At 48.2% G+C, this 15,155-nt stretch overlaps 1 protein-coding gene across 3 annotated transcripts; it reads right to left on the reverse strand.

The window, feature by feature from the left end:
* Window positions 1-482: 482 nt before the first annotated feature.
* On the reverse strand, window positions 483-9,184 carry GEM (GTP binding protein overexpressed in skeletal muscle). 3 transcript variants are annotated; one of them, XM_036337712.1, is made up of 5 exons: window positions 7,940-8,710; window positions 7,365-7,695; window positions 4,698-4,774; window positions 3,402-3,606; window positions 483-1,812 (listed from the first exon to the last, which is right to left on the reverse strand). In XM_036337712.1, exons 1-5 carry the CDS (start codon window positions 7,973-7,975, stop codon window positions 1,535-1,537), a joined length of 927 nt encoding a protein of 308 aa, XP_036193605.1. In that variant the 5' UTR covers window positions 7,976-8,710; the 3' UTR covers window positions 483-1,534. The 3 variants fall into 3 exon arrangements, with proteins under 3 accessions (XP_036193605.1, XP_036193606.1, XP_036193607.1); XM_036337713.1 differs by lacking the exon at window positions 7,940-8,710 and adding an exon at window positions 9,034-9,184 and having other exon boundaries at window positions 484-1,812; XM_036337714.1 differs by having other exon boundaries at window positions 1,595-1,812; window positions 3,346-3,606; window positions 7,940-8,724.
* Window positions 9,185-15,155: the final 5,971 nt, after the last annotated feature.

Here is a 15,155-nt window from a genome sequence, read left to right on the forward strand (position 1 = left end):
CTTTTTGTTTGAATTGACTAATCCTGCCTTAGCCTGAGAACCCCCAAAGCATTCTACAAGCTATCAAAATATATATAATAATAAAATCATAATATGCTAATTAGACCAGGCGACCTTCCGGGTGACCTTCCGGGCGACCACGCAATGACACTCACTGGTGCCAGGCCAGCCAAAGCGGGTGCGATGTGGTTGATCGGGGGCCCAGCCATCACCCCATGATCCCCAGCAGAGAGAGGCCCAGGCCACCGGCAGTACGAGGCAATCAATGGGGGGGAGGGGTGGGCTCCATGATAGCCCCAAAGAGGGAGGCCCAGGCCACGGACTGGCAGGCTGCGGCAGGTGGGTGGGGCCTCCCTCCGCGAGGGAAGCCCAGGTCCTGGGTGCCGGAGGGAAGGAAGGCCTACTCTTGCACGAATTTCATGCATCAGGCCTCCAATGTAATTATAATCATCTTGTTTGGGGAGGAAAAACATTTAAGAATGCCTTTTTTCAAAGATTTTATTTCTTTTATTATAAGATATATAGGTAAATACTTGCATATTCTAAAAAAGATATAAAATGATAATAAAATGGACATTTTTCTTATTAAGAAACATGTCATAAATATGCTTTATCAAATGTTAAAATGGTTATTATTTTGCAAAATAATAAATAGAGCAGAGCTGTGGGATACAAGAGTCAACTCAAAGTACTGGAAGTATTTATGTTTTGTGTCATAAAAATTCAGGCCTTTGATTACACTTAAAAATGTGGCACTTTGCACTCCAGGTTATCAATAATTCAGATTTTAAAAATATTTTTATGATGGCCCTGTGACTGTAAAAATAATGAAACATAAAAGGTGGTTTGACTAAGTTAATTTGATTAAAATAAATTGCCCTGAATAAAAAATTATAAGACACAGAAGTCAAGATATACTTTTTGAAACCCACAGTGGTACATGTATCAGTCCTCAATTCTACAAATTTTTGGATCCCCAACTGTGAGCACTGAGCAAAAACCGTTTGCAAGGTTTAGTCTCCAGCAGGTCCGTCATTTCTTTTCACAGCCGGAGGGAGCAGTAACAGTCACGATGAGCTCGATTCCACAGTCCTAGCTCCACAGATATAAGGAACTTCCTCCCTGGAATAAGCCCTCTTCTATTTGCTTATGACCCAGTGGCCTCAAATTCAAATATCAGAACCCTGGGGAAAATTTTAATAATGAACAGTTATTTTTCTAGGAATTCTTTTAAGGCCTCGATTCTCTACTACCCGAGGGAAAGAGGAAACACGTGTGAACACCGAACACATCCTCTAATGTCTTGGGTGTTCAAGTCGCCACGTCAGGCTTTTCCTGTAAATAAACAGGACTCTTTACAAAGATCTTTCATCTCCCGTGCATTTTGTGGCCCATCAGGCTAACACATACATTCCCAGCTGCAGAAGGGGAAGCCGCATCTAACAATGTTTAAGGATTCAATCTAATATAGATTATCGGTCCCAGTGGCCTTCAACGATGTCCATGAGGGGGACATCTGGGTGACTCGGGGTGCCTAGAGCACGGAGAGGTCATGGCAGGACTTGGACTTAAGCTTGAAGGCCATGTTCTTGTTGTTCTTGGCCACGATCTTGCCCCAGAAGCGCCTGGCTTTCCTGGGGATGCTCTCCCTCCTCTTCTGGTAGGCCAGCCGCCGCTCGTTCTTCTCCTTGCTGTCCCTCCGGAGGCGGACCTGTCGCACAATGCCCTCAAACAGCTCCTTCACGTTGTGCTGGACCGCCGCGGAGGTCTCGATGAACTTGCAGTCGAACACAACCGCACACGCTCTCCCTTCTGCGGGGAGAGGAAGGAAGAACTCAGAGGGGCTGCCCAGTGTGACCCCACCCAGCACACAGCCAAGCCGAGGATTCCTGGTCGTAAGTGGCCCTCACAGTAAACTCTGAGTCAGTCGCACATGCAATGAGTACGGGAAGCCCCTCTGACACACACAGGTCCTCCCAGGGCATCATCAGAAGCAAGGAGTCTCCTGGGAGAAGATTCCTGGAAGCAAGAGAGGTGCGCTTTAGACCTGGCCCCCCAAATTCACGGCACGAAGGTCCCAGCTCATCAAAATAGTAATATTTATTGTAACAGTCAAAACCATAGCCTTAATGTGTTGCACTAACCACATGCTGGGAACTGCTTTGTAAACCTTTTTGAATGCAGACAATCTTGGAAAATACATTATCCCTCTCAGATAGATAAAGACACTGGGGGAAGGGCAGTCTTTTAAAAACTTGAGTGAATTCACACAGCCTCTGAGTGGCATCTGTGAATCCAGGCCTGCTTCATGCTCAAGCTCATATTCATATATATATATATGTTTTATTGATTTTTTACAGAGAGGAAAGGAGAGGGATAGAGAGTTAGAAACATCGATGAGAGAGAAACATCGATCAACTGCCTCCTGCACACCCCCTACTGGGGATGTGCCCGCAACCAAGGTACATGCCCTTGCCTGGAATTGAACCTGGGGCCCTTCAGTCCGCAGGCCGATGCTCTATCCAGTGAGCTAAACCGGCTAGGGCTCAAGCTCATATTCTTAACTCTTCCTCCTGACTCAATTTCCTGAATTGAAAATAAGAATCCTACTACTTGGCTTTCTCCCTTTAAAAAACTTTTTAAAGTTTTGATGAGCTATTTTGAAAAAAATAATTTGAGGAATTCACAAATTCAGCAAACTGTCCAAGCTTTTCGGGAACAGCCTCAACTGCAAATGTTTCATTGTGTTTAATGACCATGTGTCCAGGGTTTGGTTTGAAAAAAGTGATTACCACAGACACTCACTTCCTGACACTCCCAAACAAGGTGTGTCTGTTAAGCCTCTAACAGATATCTTTTCTCCTGAGCAGAGCCTGGTAATGCAGTATTTTATTTTTTTAACCATTGTACCAAACCCAAAAGATATCTTAACTGAAATTTAGGAAGCAAAGGGTAGGAGGGTGTTTCTACGGTCTACAGGAACTAGAGGCAGCCTGAGTAGAATTCTTATCCTCAATGAAACTCAGTTCCCCTAAGTCAGAGTTCCCATCCTTCTTGCATGAAGATACCTCTACTTCTCTGAACTCTTTGAGATCTCCCTGGAACACAGAAAGGATCAGCAGAAAAGGCTTGGGTTTGTCAGTAAACCCTTGACTCTGATATCTTCCCTAAAGGAATCTCAGGGAAACCTTTGGGTGTGGGGAGATTGGAATCCTGCAGGTAGACCAGATGAACAAGGGAGCAGCACCCAGCACAGGGATGATTGGCTGGGGAATACATAAAACTCCATAAAGCATTTGAGTGAGTCCCTAGTTCCAACTGCATGAAAGAGCCAAGGAAGAATACCTGTTTGAAAGAAAACCCAGAGAGTGTTTCTATGGTCTTAGCACCAGCCCTCTGACCTGAAATAGACACTTCCCGGCACCGCACCAGGTCACTTTTGTTGCCAACCAAAATTATAGGAATGTCCTCTGTCTGCCGGGCCCTGCGGAGCTGGATCCGCAGCTCGGATGCCTTCTCAAAACTGGCTCGGTCTGTGATGGAGTAGACGATCAGGTAGGCGTCCCCGACCTGCATGCAGTGGTCCTGCAGCCACTCGCTCTCCCCCTAATGGAATGAGAAGGTCTCCCGTGAGCGCAGGTTGGCCTGGTGAATGAGGCTTCCGTTTGCAAAATAAGTGTATCTCAAAGTACCCTTGCTGGTCTGAGATAGAAATAAAACTTCTTCCAACTCCACAAAATGCATCATGTCTGGTGGCTGTAAAGACTGCTAGCCCATAAAGTAGTTGCCAAAAAGCTTTTACTGTCCAATGGAGTTGACAACTTATACAATGACTCTGCCAAACATTTCCATTCTCTGTCTAAACTACTAAAAATGTGCCTTTTCTGGCTTTCCAAAAACTCCCTTTGCCATTCCCAGGTGATAAAATTAAGAATCGTCTTGCAAGAATTAGGAGGCTTTTCAAGAAACAGAACGTCTAGCATATATATACAGAAGCCCAAATCTTTAAAAAGCAAATCTTGAAGGCTAGTATTGAGACTGTCAACTTTATGTAATGTGGTTTTATATAGTTTACTAGTGAAATTACCATTCACACTTGTTGGCTCTTTCCCTAAAACAAATATTTTTAAAATATTTTTTAGTAGAACTGAGGGCGAATCACTGCAACTTGCTTATTATTCAGAGCTCATTTGTGCATGATCTGCTCCTTAGAACAGTGTCATAATTCAGAAGTAAAAGCTTTTTCTTTTTTGTATTTGGGAAGTTAAGTCATTTAATTTATCTTTATTGTTGAAAGTATTACAGATGTCCCCCCTTTTTTCCCCCACTGACCCTCTCCCCCCTCCCCCCACCCCTGGCCTTCACCACACTATTGTCTGTGTCCGTGGGTTATGCAAATATGTATAAAACTTCTTTGGTTACTCTCTTCTCATCCCCGCCTTCCCTGCCTTCCCTCTGAGATTCATCAGTCTGTTCCATGCTTCTGTGTCTCTGGATCTATTTTGTTCATCAGTTCATTTTGTTCATTAGATTCCACATATGAGTGAGACCATGTGATGCTTGAAGTAAAAGCTTTTACTCAAGAAAATGAACCTACCTCATCTGGAACACCAAAAAGTACAAGGTCACCCTCATACCCAACAGCCTATTGGAAGACAAACCCTAAAGGAACTCAGAGAGCTCTGGGCTCCGCATACCTTATTTTCCCACATGTCCAGGAGGATAATTGTTGCACTTTCGCCATCAACAATCAGTGTTCGCTCGTATGTATCTTCTAAAAGAGAAAGAACAGTGATATCGGTCAGGCAAATAGTAACACTTTTATATTAAGATGATCATGCAAAAAACGATGCTAGAAAATAAACTGACTAAGTATATAATTATGTAAATACCCAGATATTCATTACGCAGATTATTATCTTTTATCACCTTGAACGGTATTCTACATATATTCCTCCAGTACTTACAAGCAGAACACCTCTGAATATGTATCACGAGACCACTTGCCGTGAAAGGCACTCATTTGCATCATTCCTGGATCTTTTCTATAGGAAAATCCTGAGTACAAACTCACTTTAGAGCAGTGGTTCTCAACCTTCCTGATGCCGCGACCCTTTAATACAGTTCCTCATGTTGTGTGACCCCCAATTTCATTGTTATAAATTGAACATAATTAAAGCATAGTGATTAATCACAAAAACAATATGTAATTATATATGTGTTTTCCGATGGTCTTAGGCGACCCCTGTGAAAGGATCGTTCGACCCCCAAAGGGGTCGCGACCCACAGGTTGAGAACCCCTGCTTTAGAGCTTTTGACTCAGATTCAAGCTCCGATGCCATGAGAAAACACTAACTGCGCCCCATGGAACTGTCAGCCTCGTTCATCAGCCTTACAACTCACTATGCCCTTCAGTGGGCTGACTACTGGGCATTCACTGGCAATTTCAGGAACTTTGAGCTCAGAAACTTTTCTTTTTTTGAGACATGCAGGAAAAAAATCTTGAGACTGTCCCTGTTTTCTTCCTTAAAAAAATACATTTCCCTCGGAATAAGCAGGCAGCAGCCTCCAGCTCTACTTGATAATGGAAACTTTCCTCCCTGCACTTGAGCTCAGATTGAATGTAGATGAAGGGTGAACCAGTGTAATGGGCCAGAGCAGCTCCATCCCAGAAAAACCACTGGGGCAGGGGATTTACTGAGTTTACTGGAATTTTTGCAAATAAGATTCCTATCATCTCCATAAGTGAGCCCATCCCACTCTATTTTCACATTCGTCATTTAAAACGTATAATTTTTATAATTTTTTCTTTTACCATTTTCCTTGCTGTTCCTTTTGCCTGGACTCTGTTCCCTCAAATATCCAAAAGACTTGTTCCCTTACCTCCTTCTGGGCGAGGTGTTCCCTGACCATCTATTTAGACACCTCTTCTCTGCTAACATCCCTTCCTCCCGTCCTGTTTTTCTTCATTGTGCTTATCTCCATCTAACATGTAATCCCTTTAACTGACTTATTTTATCACTTTATGTCTCTCGCCTCTGAATGTGAAGACATGGATTTACATCTGTGCTGCTTACTGCTCTAACCCCCAGCACCCAGGACAGTGCCTGGAATATTGCGAGTGCTCAGTAAATACTTATTAATTGAATGAATGAACCATAAAAATAGCCACCATCATCCACCAGCCTTCACAAAGAAAGAGAAAAGCAATGGTACCATTCTGACCCTCTCTCTCCCTTGACTCTTGTTTAGCTATCGTTCCTGAGAGCCCCACATGAGAAGAGAAATCGATGTTCTAATGAGTCATCATTGATAGCCCAGAACGGGAACTTGCCTTAAGACGCAGTGAGTTCCCTGACACCGGAATAAACATTTCATGGACGTGGGCAGACAGTACTAAGGATGCAGCAAGATTCCTATGCAACAAGTGCAGGGCAGGACTGAGCATCACTAGAGCATCTTCTGCTCCGTGGAGTCCGTGATTCATCTGTGACTCGCAACTGAAGGTACAGACAGACCATGCCACTTGGGCAAGCACTGGAAGGTTCTCTCTTCCTGTCTATAGCTGCGAATGGGGACATGCAGCCACCCTGGCCGGGTATGCTGAGACGGAAACTATGGCTGAAAGACACTGTATGAATACCATGGACAATGAGGATCTTCCCATCACCTCCCAGAACGTAGCGCTATGCTTTGCACGTACCTGAGGCACCCATGTATACTTTGGAGACTATGTCACCTCAAATCGGTTTTGGAAATAGGCCTGACTTCAATAATAAATATCTTAAATGAGATCGTGCAGGGAAACTGTCTTGAAAAAAAACGGTAAGACTTGATACAAACATATGTATCATTATTGCTGTAATTCAAAAATTTTTTTAAAGAGGTCGCACTATTTCAAATACAAATTTTAAACGATTTTACAGCCTCAAACAAACACTAATATTGGTGGAAATAAAGTGATGGCTCGGTTTCTCAAATCGTCTTGGTTTTAGGAATAGCCACGGAGAAAAGCCGCCGCTACACTGAACTCTTGAAAAGTCCAGGGCAGAGTTGGCAAGAGCCAGAGGTGGGCGCCCGACCCTCTAGCTCTGTCCTGATGAATCAGTGTCCCCCAACCCCACCCCGCTCAGCCCCGTTAGAGCTGGGACCTAAGAAATCCCCTCCCGGCCCAGGGTTTTATCTAGAAGCATTTTCATCTCATTGTCCCACCGGCCGGTGCCAACAGGCCAGGGCTTTTCGGTGCCAAGAATGCGTGCGTAACTGCAGCCAGCGCTCAGCTCTGTGGATAAATGGCCCGCCCGCTGGCGCCTGCTGCGGGGGCTGCTGCGGGGCGGACCGAGGCCGGAGGGGCGGGGACCTACCTCCCAGCACCTCGCAGTCGCTGTCCACGCTGTCGTGCACGCCCGCGAAGATGTTGGCCAGCGTGGACTTGCCCACCCCCTGCTCCCCGACGAGCACCACCCGGTAGCAGGTGTTCTCGGACTCGGAGGAGATGACCGAGTCGGTGGAGTCGGAGGACCAGCTCCGGCGGCAGGGGTCCTCGGGGGCGGCGGGGCGCTGGCCTCGCTGGCTGGGCTCCCTCTGGATCATGAGGTTCCTGCCGTCCGCCGGGACGCTCCAGCGCTGCTGCTGCGGCTGCGCGCCCACGGGGCCCCGGCGCAGGGTGACATGGTTCAGAGTCATCGCTGGGTCCTGGGGAGCAAAGCGGCCGCGCGTCAGCGGTGGTGAGAGTGGTGAGCACCGAGCGGGAACGCGGGGGCTCGCACACACAGCCCGCCATCAGCGATCCTCCACCAAGTGGGCGAGACCCACGAGTCCTCACCTAAGGGACGCAACAGGCTTTCTCAACTGGACACACACACACACGCACACACACACGCACAATTAGCCACCAGCCCCTTGGCCAGGTTGTCATTTGCAAAGAGGAAAAAAGTACCGTTAGCATCGCCCAGCGCCCCGGATCTCCCTCCATCCTCAGGGAACCCGTGGGACCCCCCCCCCCCCCTCGGGGCTGGCACGGAGTCAGCCAGAAGGGAGTTAACGGCGCGGGGGCCCGGGGCCGGGGGAGCTGCTCTGGTCTGGTCGCGGCTCTTGATGGCACTGGCGCCCCGCGGGCCGTGCGCTGGGGGGAGGCACGTGGCAATGACGTCACTCCTCCCGGGCGGACCGCACCGCGCTGATTGGAACTTCCATGTTTAGTCAAGTTGCCCCGACGCTCCCCGGCTGCCTGAATCAGCCGTTATCTGGGGGGAGGGGGCCGCAATCACGAATCCGTTGGAGGTCAATGCCTCCGCTCTGCCCTCTCGCCCGCGGGCACCACGTTTGAACGCCCCCGCCCCCAGCCTGGTCGTCCGGGCAGGGACAGGACCCGCTCCCGTTCAGACCCCTTCAAAGTTGCAGAGAAAACGCCGAATTCTCATCCGACGAGGCCCGCTCCGAGTCCTTTCATGCAACTCCGGTGCCCAGCTTCTCGAAGCAAACCAGAAGGTCAGAGGCTCTCCCTGCTCAAAGGGCATGCAACGACTTGGCAACGGCGTCCCCTTGGCCAGACCCCTTCCCCTGGCACGGAGGCCTGTCCTGCAGGCTGCCCGCGAAATAATAAAGTATCAGAGAGCAGAAGCTTTCTCATCTTCATCGGCAAGACCCACTCGTGAAAATACGAAGAGCACAGACATTCCCCTTTCCACGTCGCCCCACACTCCGCACCCCAACACGCCGGCCACCGGCCAGGACGCCTACTCGGCAGCTCCCCCACCCCGCTCCCCCGTGGACATCCCAACAGAAGCCAGAGGTGTCCCCGACGGCTGCCCTCTGCCCGCTGGGTCTGCAGGAGGGTGACCTCCCCCTGAACGGGACTGAAGAACCTGCCGGAACGGCTTCCCCTGCACCTTGCCGTCGCCTCCACCCGGAGCGCCAACCGCGGCTTCCAGGGCTCCGCTCTCAACTTAGACAGTTTCGGGGTCTGGGAAGCCCACCCCCTCCCCAATCACTCCCTGGGGGAGCCCCCTTTCCCCCAGAGGAGCCCCTTACCTGGCCTTGCCACGTGGGCATCCACGCACCGGTGCGCGCCACGATCGCGGCGCAGAGCGCTGTCCTGCGCGGGCAGCCGTCCGAGCCGCGCCCGCCGCCGCCCGCGGTTTATAGCGGCCGCCGCGCGGGGCTTTTCCGTGACGTCACGCCCCCGCGGGAGGGGCGGCTCTGCGGCGAGCTCGGGGTTGCAGCCTCTCCCCTCCATCAGTGACTCGCAGTCATGTGACCTCTCTCCCCCTTTTAAAAAATAACCACAGTTGGATCCCGAGCTGCTTCATTTTGTTTTCTTTTACCTGGTGGACGCAGGGAGACAGAAATACACTGAGGGCTACTTCATCAAGCTTCGCGGCCAAAAAAAGAAAAAAAGCATTTGCAAACAGTCGGGAAAAGGATGGAGGAAGCGGCAGGTTTGAGTTGAGAGCCCAGCTTTGCCCAAACACAAAACCAGGGGCCAGCCAGGCGCACGGAGACGCCAGCTTCCAGCCTGGGCTGCAGCCCCCGGAGCGGCAGGGCGGCGTCTGGGGCAAAAACCGCCCGTGCTCGCCCGGCACCTGCTCGGCCCAAGTGGGGGCAAGGGGAGCCTGCACGACTGTTTATTTCCCTTCTCGGACAGGGATCCAGAGAAGGAACCAGAGGTGAGGGCAGGGGACAAGACCTTGAAAGGGGCAGCTTTGAGAGATAACTTAGGCTCCATCCGTTTGCGCTAAATGCCCGCCCTCCTGCTCTGGGTCAGGATGCTGAGGCTCCAAGCAGGGAATTTAATCAGCGCCGGAATCAGCAACATTGTGCCAGGAGCCTGGGCCCGGGCCTGGAGCCAGTCCATGCCTCCCAACCATGGGGAGGAGCCTAAGCTAGACACTGGGGTCCACTGTCCTCTTCCCCCCACCCCATATCCTGTGCATAAAGGACAAAGGATAATCACCACCACCACCATTTACTAAGTCCCTCTGAGTACCTGTCATCTGTCGGTACTTTAGCCTCTGCAGTACCTCAATCTTTACCCAGTTCCACACGATGGAGGCATTGCTACCCCCATGCTGTGGAGGGGAAATGACCCGGCCAGAGATCCTACCCAAGGTCACACAGCTCTTGCAAGTGGCGGAGTCGGGATCCAAAACCTGGTTTGCCTGACTCTTTGCTCTGCACCACCGGCTGAAGGCTGTCAGTGACCTTCTGGGGACACAGGTGCTTCCCAGATGCTGGGTTTGGTGATGGCCGTGGCCGTTCCAACACTCCCATCCTCTTTTCCAGCCAGCTTCATCTCCGTGTTGGCTGGTGGCTCCAAGAGGCAGCCAAAGGCACCAGCATCTATGCTAGTGGCCAGACGGCTGTGAGTAGAGTCCATTTTGTGATGCTGCAGTCAATTCCCTGCGCTGGGGATGATCCACGTCACAGCTGCTGAGGGGTGCCAAGTGGTCCTACATGGGCCAAGGTGGGATCCACAGATTTCAGAGCTCCTGTAGTTCCAGGCGCCCTGATCCCAACCTCCTGCTTCTTTTATACACAAGGAAGCTGAGACCCAGAGGGATGCCCTCCACTGAGTGAGGAGATGGCAGAGCTGGAACTAGAGCATGGCTATCATCATTTCCTGGATGGTGCCCTGCACTTCAATCAAGTTTTTCTTCCGGGCTTAGCCAGAAAGAAATGGCAAGAGATGTGGGGAAAGGAGAGGGGGAAAGGGAGGTTAAGGAGAGAGAGAGAGAGATCACCAGGCCGTATACTGCTGACTCCATGCTAAAACACAAGTAACTTGTGAATTCCCTTTTTCTGCATTTCAGAATTATCCATGCTTTTTTTTCCATGCTGAGCCTCCTACTTTGCTGACTGGTCTCAAAAGAAACATTATATGGGTAAAGTTAAGAATAAATCTGAGTTTATAAGAATATCAAATAACCTTTCAATTCTACTCTTGCCCATTGATAAGAACCTAATTCTTCACACTAATAAAAACCAAATTCTATGCATAGGCAATAACCACTATGAACTCTTTTTCATTGCTATATGTGAGGCACACAAAGAAAACAAACTCTATAAAGATTGGGGAGAAAGTGAGCATTGAGTCCAGCATGGATTGGGGCAGTACGGCCACATTGTGTTTGCATTTTTAAAAATCTGCTTTCTTAAGTTTTCTGTTCCACAAGAAGCCAAATGAGAAAACAACTACTTAGGAAAAGTTTCAACTGAATAGCAGTTAAATTTTGAGTGAATATTTATATCAAAGTCACAGTTACACCCGGGCAAAAGCATATTTGAGAGCCATATGTTATCCAACAGAGTCCCAGCTACCTTCTCCATGATTCCAGCTCACTGGGACCAGCTGAGGGTATGAAACTGGGGAGGGGAAAAAAAAAAAGTGGAATCAGGGCATTTGGAAAAAGTGGCAAGTTCTTAAAAGGAAAAATTGGCAGAATGTTGTAGTTTCATATTCTATGAACTAAAAGCCCGGTGCACAACATTTATGCACTGGCAGGGGGAGTCCCTCAGCCCGGCGTCCACCCTCTTGCAGCCGGGGACCCCTCGGGGGATGTCTGCCTGCTGGCTTAGGCAGACATCCCCCAAGGGGTCCTTAGGACTGCTGCAGGGGCAAGAGAAGCTCCCGCCCCCACCGCTGCGCTCACCAGCCATGAGCCCAGCTTCTGGCTGAGCAGCACTCCCCCTGTGTGAGCTCACTGACCACCCAGGAGCAGCTCCTGCATTGAGCATCTGTCCCCTGGTGGTCAGTGCACGTCATAGTGACCGGTCGTTCCGCCATTCGGTCAATTTGCATATTCGGCTTTTATTATATAGGATTGTTTTGTTCATATTCTTTCTGCAGCATTTTAAGGCTTCCTTGGTTTCTAGCTAACATAAAGAAGGGTATGGCTAGGAGACAAACTCAAAACAACAAAAATACCATTTACTGAACTCCATGTATGCCTTATCTCAGTTAATTCTCATCACCACTGCACTTACCCGTGTTTCATGGATAAAGATGCAGAGGAGTGAAGTGAAATAACTTGTCTAAGGTCACGGAGCTAATAGGTAGTACAACCGTGCTCCCTGGGCCACAGTCTTACCCACTGTTCTATTTAGAGTGGACGATACACTTCAATTTGGTTCCCATGGTAACCCCACTTCAGCCCACTCCCTAACTCCTCTTAAAAGAGAAGTTTTTACTTGATTGGCCAAAGCCCGTGACCTTCATTGGGCCACATTTCATTAATGGGGAAGATTTTTCTACTTAAAGGCACAGTCCATGCTACTGAGCGCGAAAGTGCTTTCTTAACCACAGAGTGCCGTGTAAATGTGAGTGGTTATGATTATGATGCAGGCACCAAGGATTGGAGCTTGGCCACCTGCCCTGGGTTTTGCTGCCTGTCACAACTCAAGTGAAATCAATCCAGCAGAATTCAGAACCCATGAAGCAGAGGGAGGAAGGGTGGGGAATATCCTCATATTGCTGTTTGTAAGGAAAAGTAATGAGCAAGGAGAGTGGTAGGGTTAAGTTCCTTGTGAACCAACAAGGAGCTGGGGCCAAGTCCCCAGCACACAGAATAGGTGTCCACCAGCTACAAAGGCTGATGAGGTGCCGAGTGAGTGGGAGGTCAGGTGCAAAGAGTTTGAGCACAAAAAAAAACCCACCCGCCCCCTCTGGGAAGTGTAAAGAGGGAAAGAATTACTATATGGAAAATTATTGCTTTACAGAAAGGGAGGGGGGGAGCTCCAATTGCAAAACCAAAACAGCCCTGATTAAGACAAAGCCGAGACTGAAGAAAGGACGGCTAAGAATAACCTCTGAACATCTAGAGGCCTGTGGGATCCAGATGGATATGTCCTCCAGCTGCAGCCTTCTTTGGGCCAGTCCCAGCTTCTCATCAAACCCCTGCTGAACAGATTTAATTTTCCATTGAAAGAAGTTTGTAGCTGTCACTCGTCCTCCACTTCATTAGCTCAGCCTGCTGCAGGCCTTTAGGGAGTCCTTTTAAAATCCTGCAGGGGGCCCGGCCGGCGTGGCTCAGTGGTTGAGTGTCGACCTGTGAATCAGGAGGTCACGGTTTGAGTCCCGGTTCCCGGCCAGGGCACATGCCCGGGTTGCAGGCTTGATCCCCAGTAGGGGTGTGTAGGAGGCAGTCAATCAATGATTCTCTCTCATCATTGATGTTTCTCTCTCTCTCCCTCTCCTTTCCTCTCTGAAATCAATTACAAAAATAAATAAAATGAAATGAAATCCTGCAGGAGAAGTGCAGAATGTATCTCAAAAGGCCCAGGGGAACCTCCTGAAGAAAGCAGACATTCTCTGTCCAGGTCCTCCCATTCCCGCATTCACTACACAACAATAACCATGAGGTTTTGCCATATGCCCGGACATGTTCTAAGGGTTAGGGCTAAGGTACTTACACTTGTGGAATGTAAGTCTGGTGGGAAAAATAAAGTATCACCATATTCATTCATTCATTCATTCATTCATTCATTCATTCATTCATCATCTGAGTATACTACTCTTTAGCGTAAGTTTTCTCATCTGTGAAAAGGGAATGACACTACTGGAGAGGATATGCAAAGTAAGGTTTAAGTTCAGACCCATTCAGAAGTCTAACAGTGCCCCAGAAACAGAGCAATTTAAGACCAGGTTCCTGTCCTCAAGGAGAGTAAAGTATGTGTTCTTTTCGCCAGAATCTACTGTTGACATGAAGCAGGCATTCCAGGGATCCAGGAACCCAATAGTGCACAGCCCACAGTGGGTTCTTGGCTTCGAACAGGACAAGCCAGCATAGAGTTTAAAGTGAAAGAGAGTTTATCAGTGAAGCAGTAAGCCTTTAAATGTAATAATACTCATAACATGAATGAGAAAAGTATCACCTTACATTTACTGAAATCTTTCCATGTTTCAGGCTCTGTGAATGTGGATTATCTCTTTTAATCCTTACAACTACCCTATGAACTTTAGGCACTATTAAAATTACCATTTTGCAGATGAAGACATTGAAACATAAAACGTTTAATTTGGCCCTGGCTGGTTTGGCCCAGTGGATAGAACGCCAGCCTGCGGACTGAAGGGTCCTGGTTTCGATTCCTGGTCCAGGGCATATGCCCAGGTTGTGGGCTTGATTCCCAGTGGGGAACCTGCAGGAGGCAGCTGATCAATGATTCTCTCTCATCATTGATGTTTCTATCTCTCTCTCCCTCTCCCTTCCTCTCTGAAATCAATTATATATATTTTAAGTTTAATTTGCCCAAGATCCCAATAACTAGAAAGTTATAAAGATTTTAACTCCTATTTCTGATTCCAGGAACATGGACTTCATCCAGTAGGCTATTGAGAGCCATCAATTCTACAATTCAACTCAACAAACAGATGTGAAAAACCTATTCCATGCCAGGTTCTAGGAATACAGGAATATAAGAGACAGTTCCTGTACAAGACAGTTGGGAAGAAACACTGAGGAGTTAACCATATGAATAGCTCCCCTTTACTGAGCTGGGTATTTTGCTAAGTAATTTCCATGTATCATCTCATTTAATTTTTCAAGAACCCTTTTTTATCATTAATAGTATCTATTCACCTCTTCTCCTTTTTCCTCCTCAATCACTTCGCTCGTCTTCACTCCTTTGTCCTTGCTCTACATTATTCCAATACACAGCATTGGTGCTCAGCCAAGGAATTCTCATCTATACCCAACGCAAAACAGTTGGATGGAGAACAGATGTTTCTGCCCATTAAAATTTATATCCAAACTATAAACGCTCCTCTGACAAGTGAAATAAGTAAAAGCTTCCGAGAAGTTGTGACGTCATCTCCCTGGGGAATTCAGCAGGACTAATACATAACCCAGTGGCAACTGAGCCTGCCATTTTCCTTTCAAAATTAAAGCACAGTCTAGGGCAGAGGAAAGAAATTTCCTGCAAATGACACATAGACCCAACATTCTTACCTATGTTTCCCACATGAGGGATTCACACCATGAGGATTAAAAGATTGCATAGTGAAGGTATCATCATCGTAATTAATATCCTAAAGAATTTTATTAGACCGTAACTGGTTTGGCTCAGTGGATAGAGCGTCGGCCTGTAGACTGAAGGGTCCCAGGTTCAATCCCGGTCAAGGGCATGTACCTTGGTTGCAGGCACAACCCCAGTAGGAG

The sequence above is a fragment of the Myotis myotis genome, unplaced genomic scaffold (assembly GCF_014108235.1).
Source record: "Myotis myotis isolate mMyoMyo1 unplaced genomic scaffold, mMyoMyo1.p scaffold_m19_p_16, whole genome shotgun sequence".
NCBI lineage: Eukaryota > Metazoa > Chordata > Mammalia > Chiroptera > Vespertilionidae > Myotis > Myotis myotis.

Excerpts from the sequence above, each read along its gene's own strand:
- GEM (XM_036337712.1), bottom strand. The coding sequence starts at position 7,975 with ATGGAGGGAGATCCGGGGCGCTGGGCGATGCTAACG. Across the intron at positions 7,696-7,939 it reads GGCGCTGGGCGATGCTAACG|GACCCAGCGATGACTCTGAA; the intron begins GTACTTTTTTCC and ends TTTGCTCCCCAG. Across the intron at positions 3,607-4,697 it reads TGGACATGTGGGAAAATAAG|GGGGAGAGCGAGTGGCTGCA; the intron begins GTATGCGGAGCC and ends TCATTCCATTAG.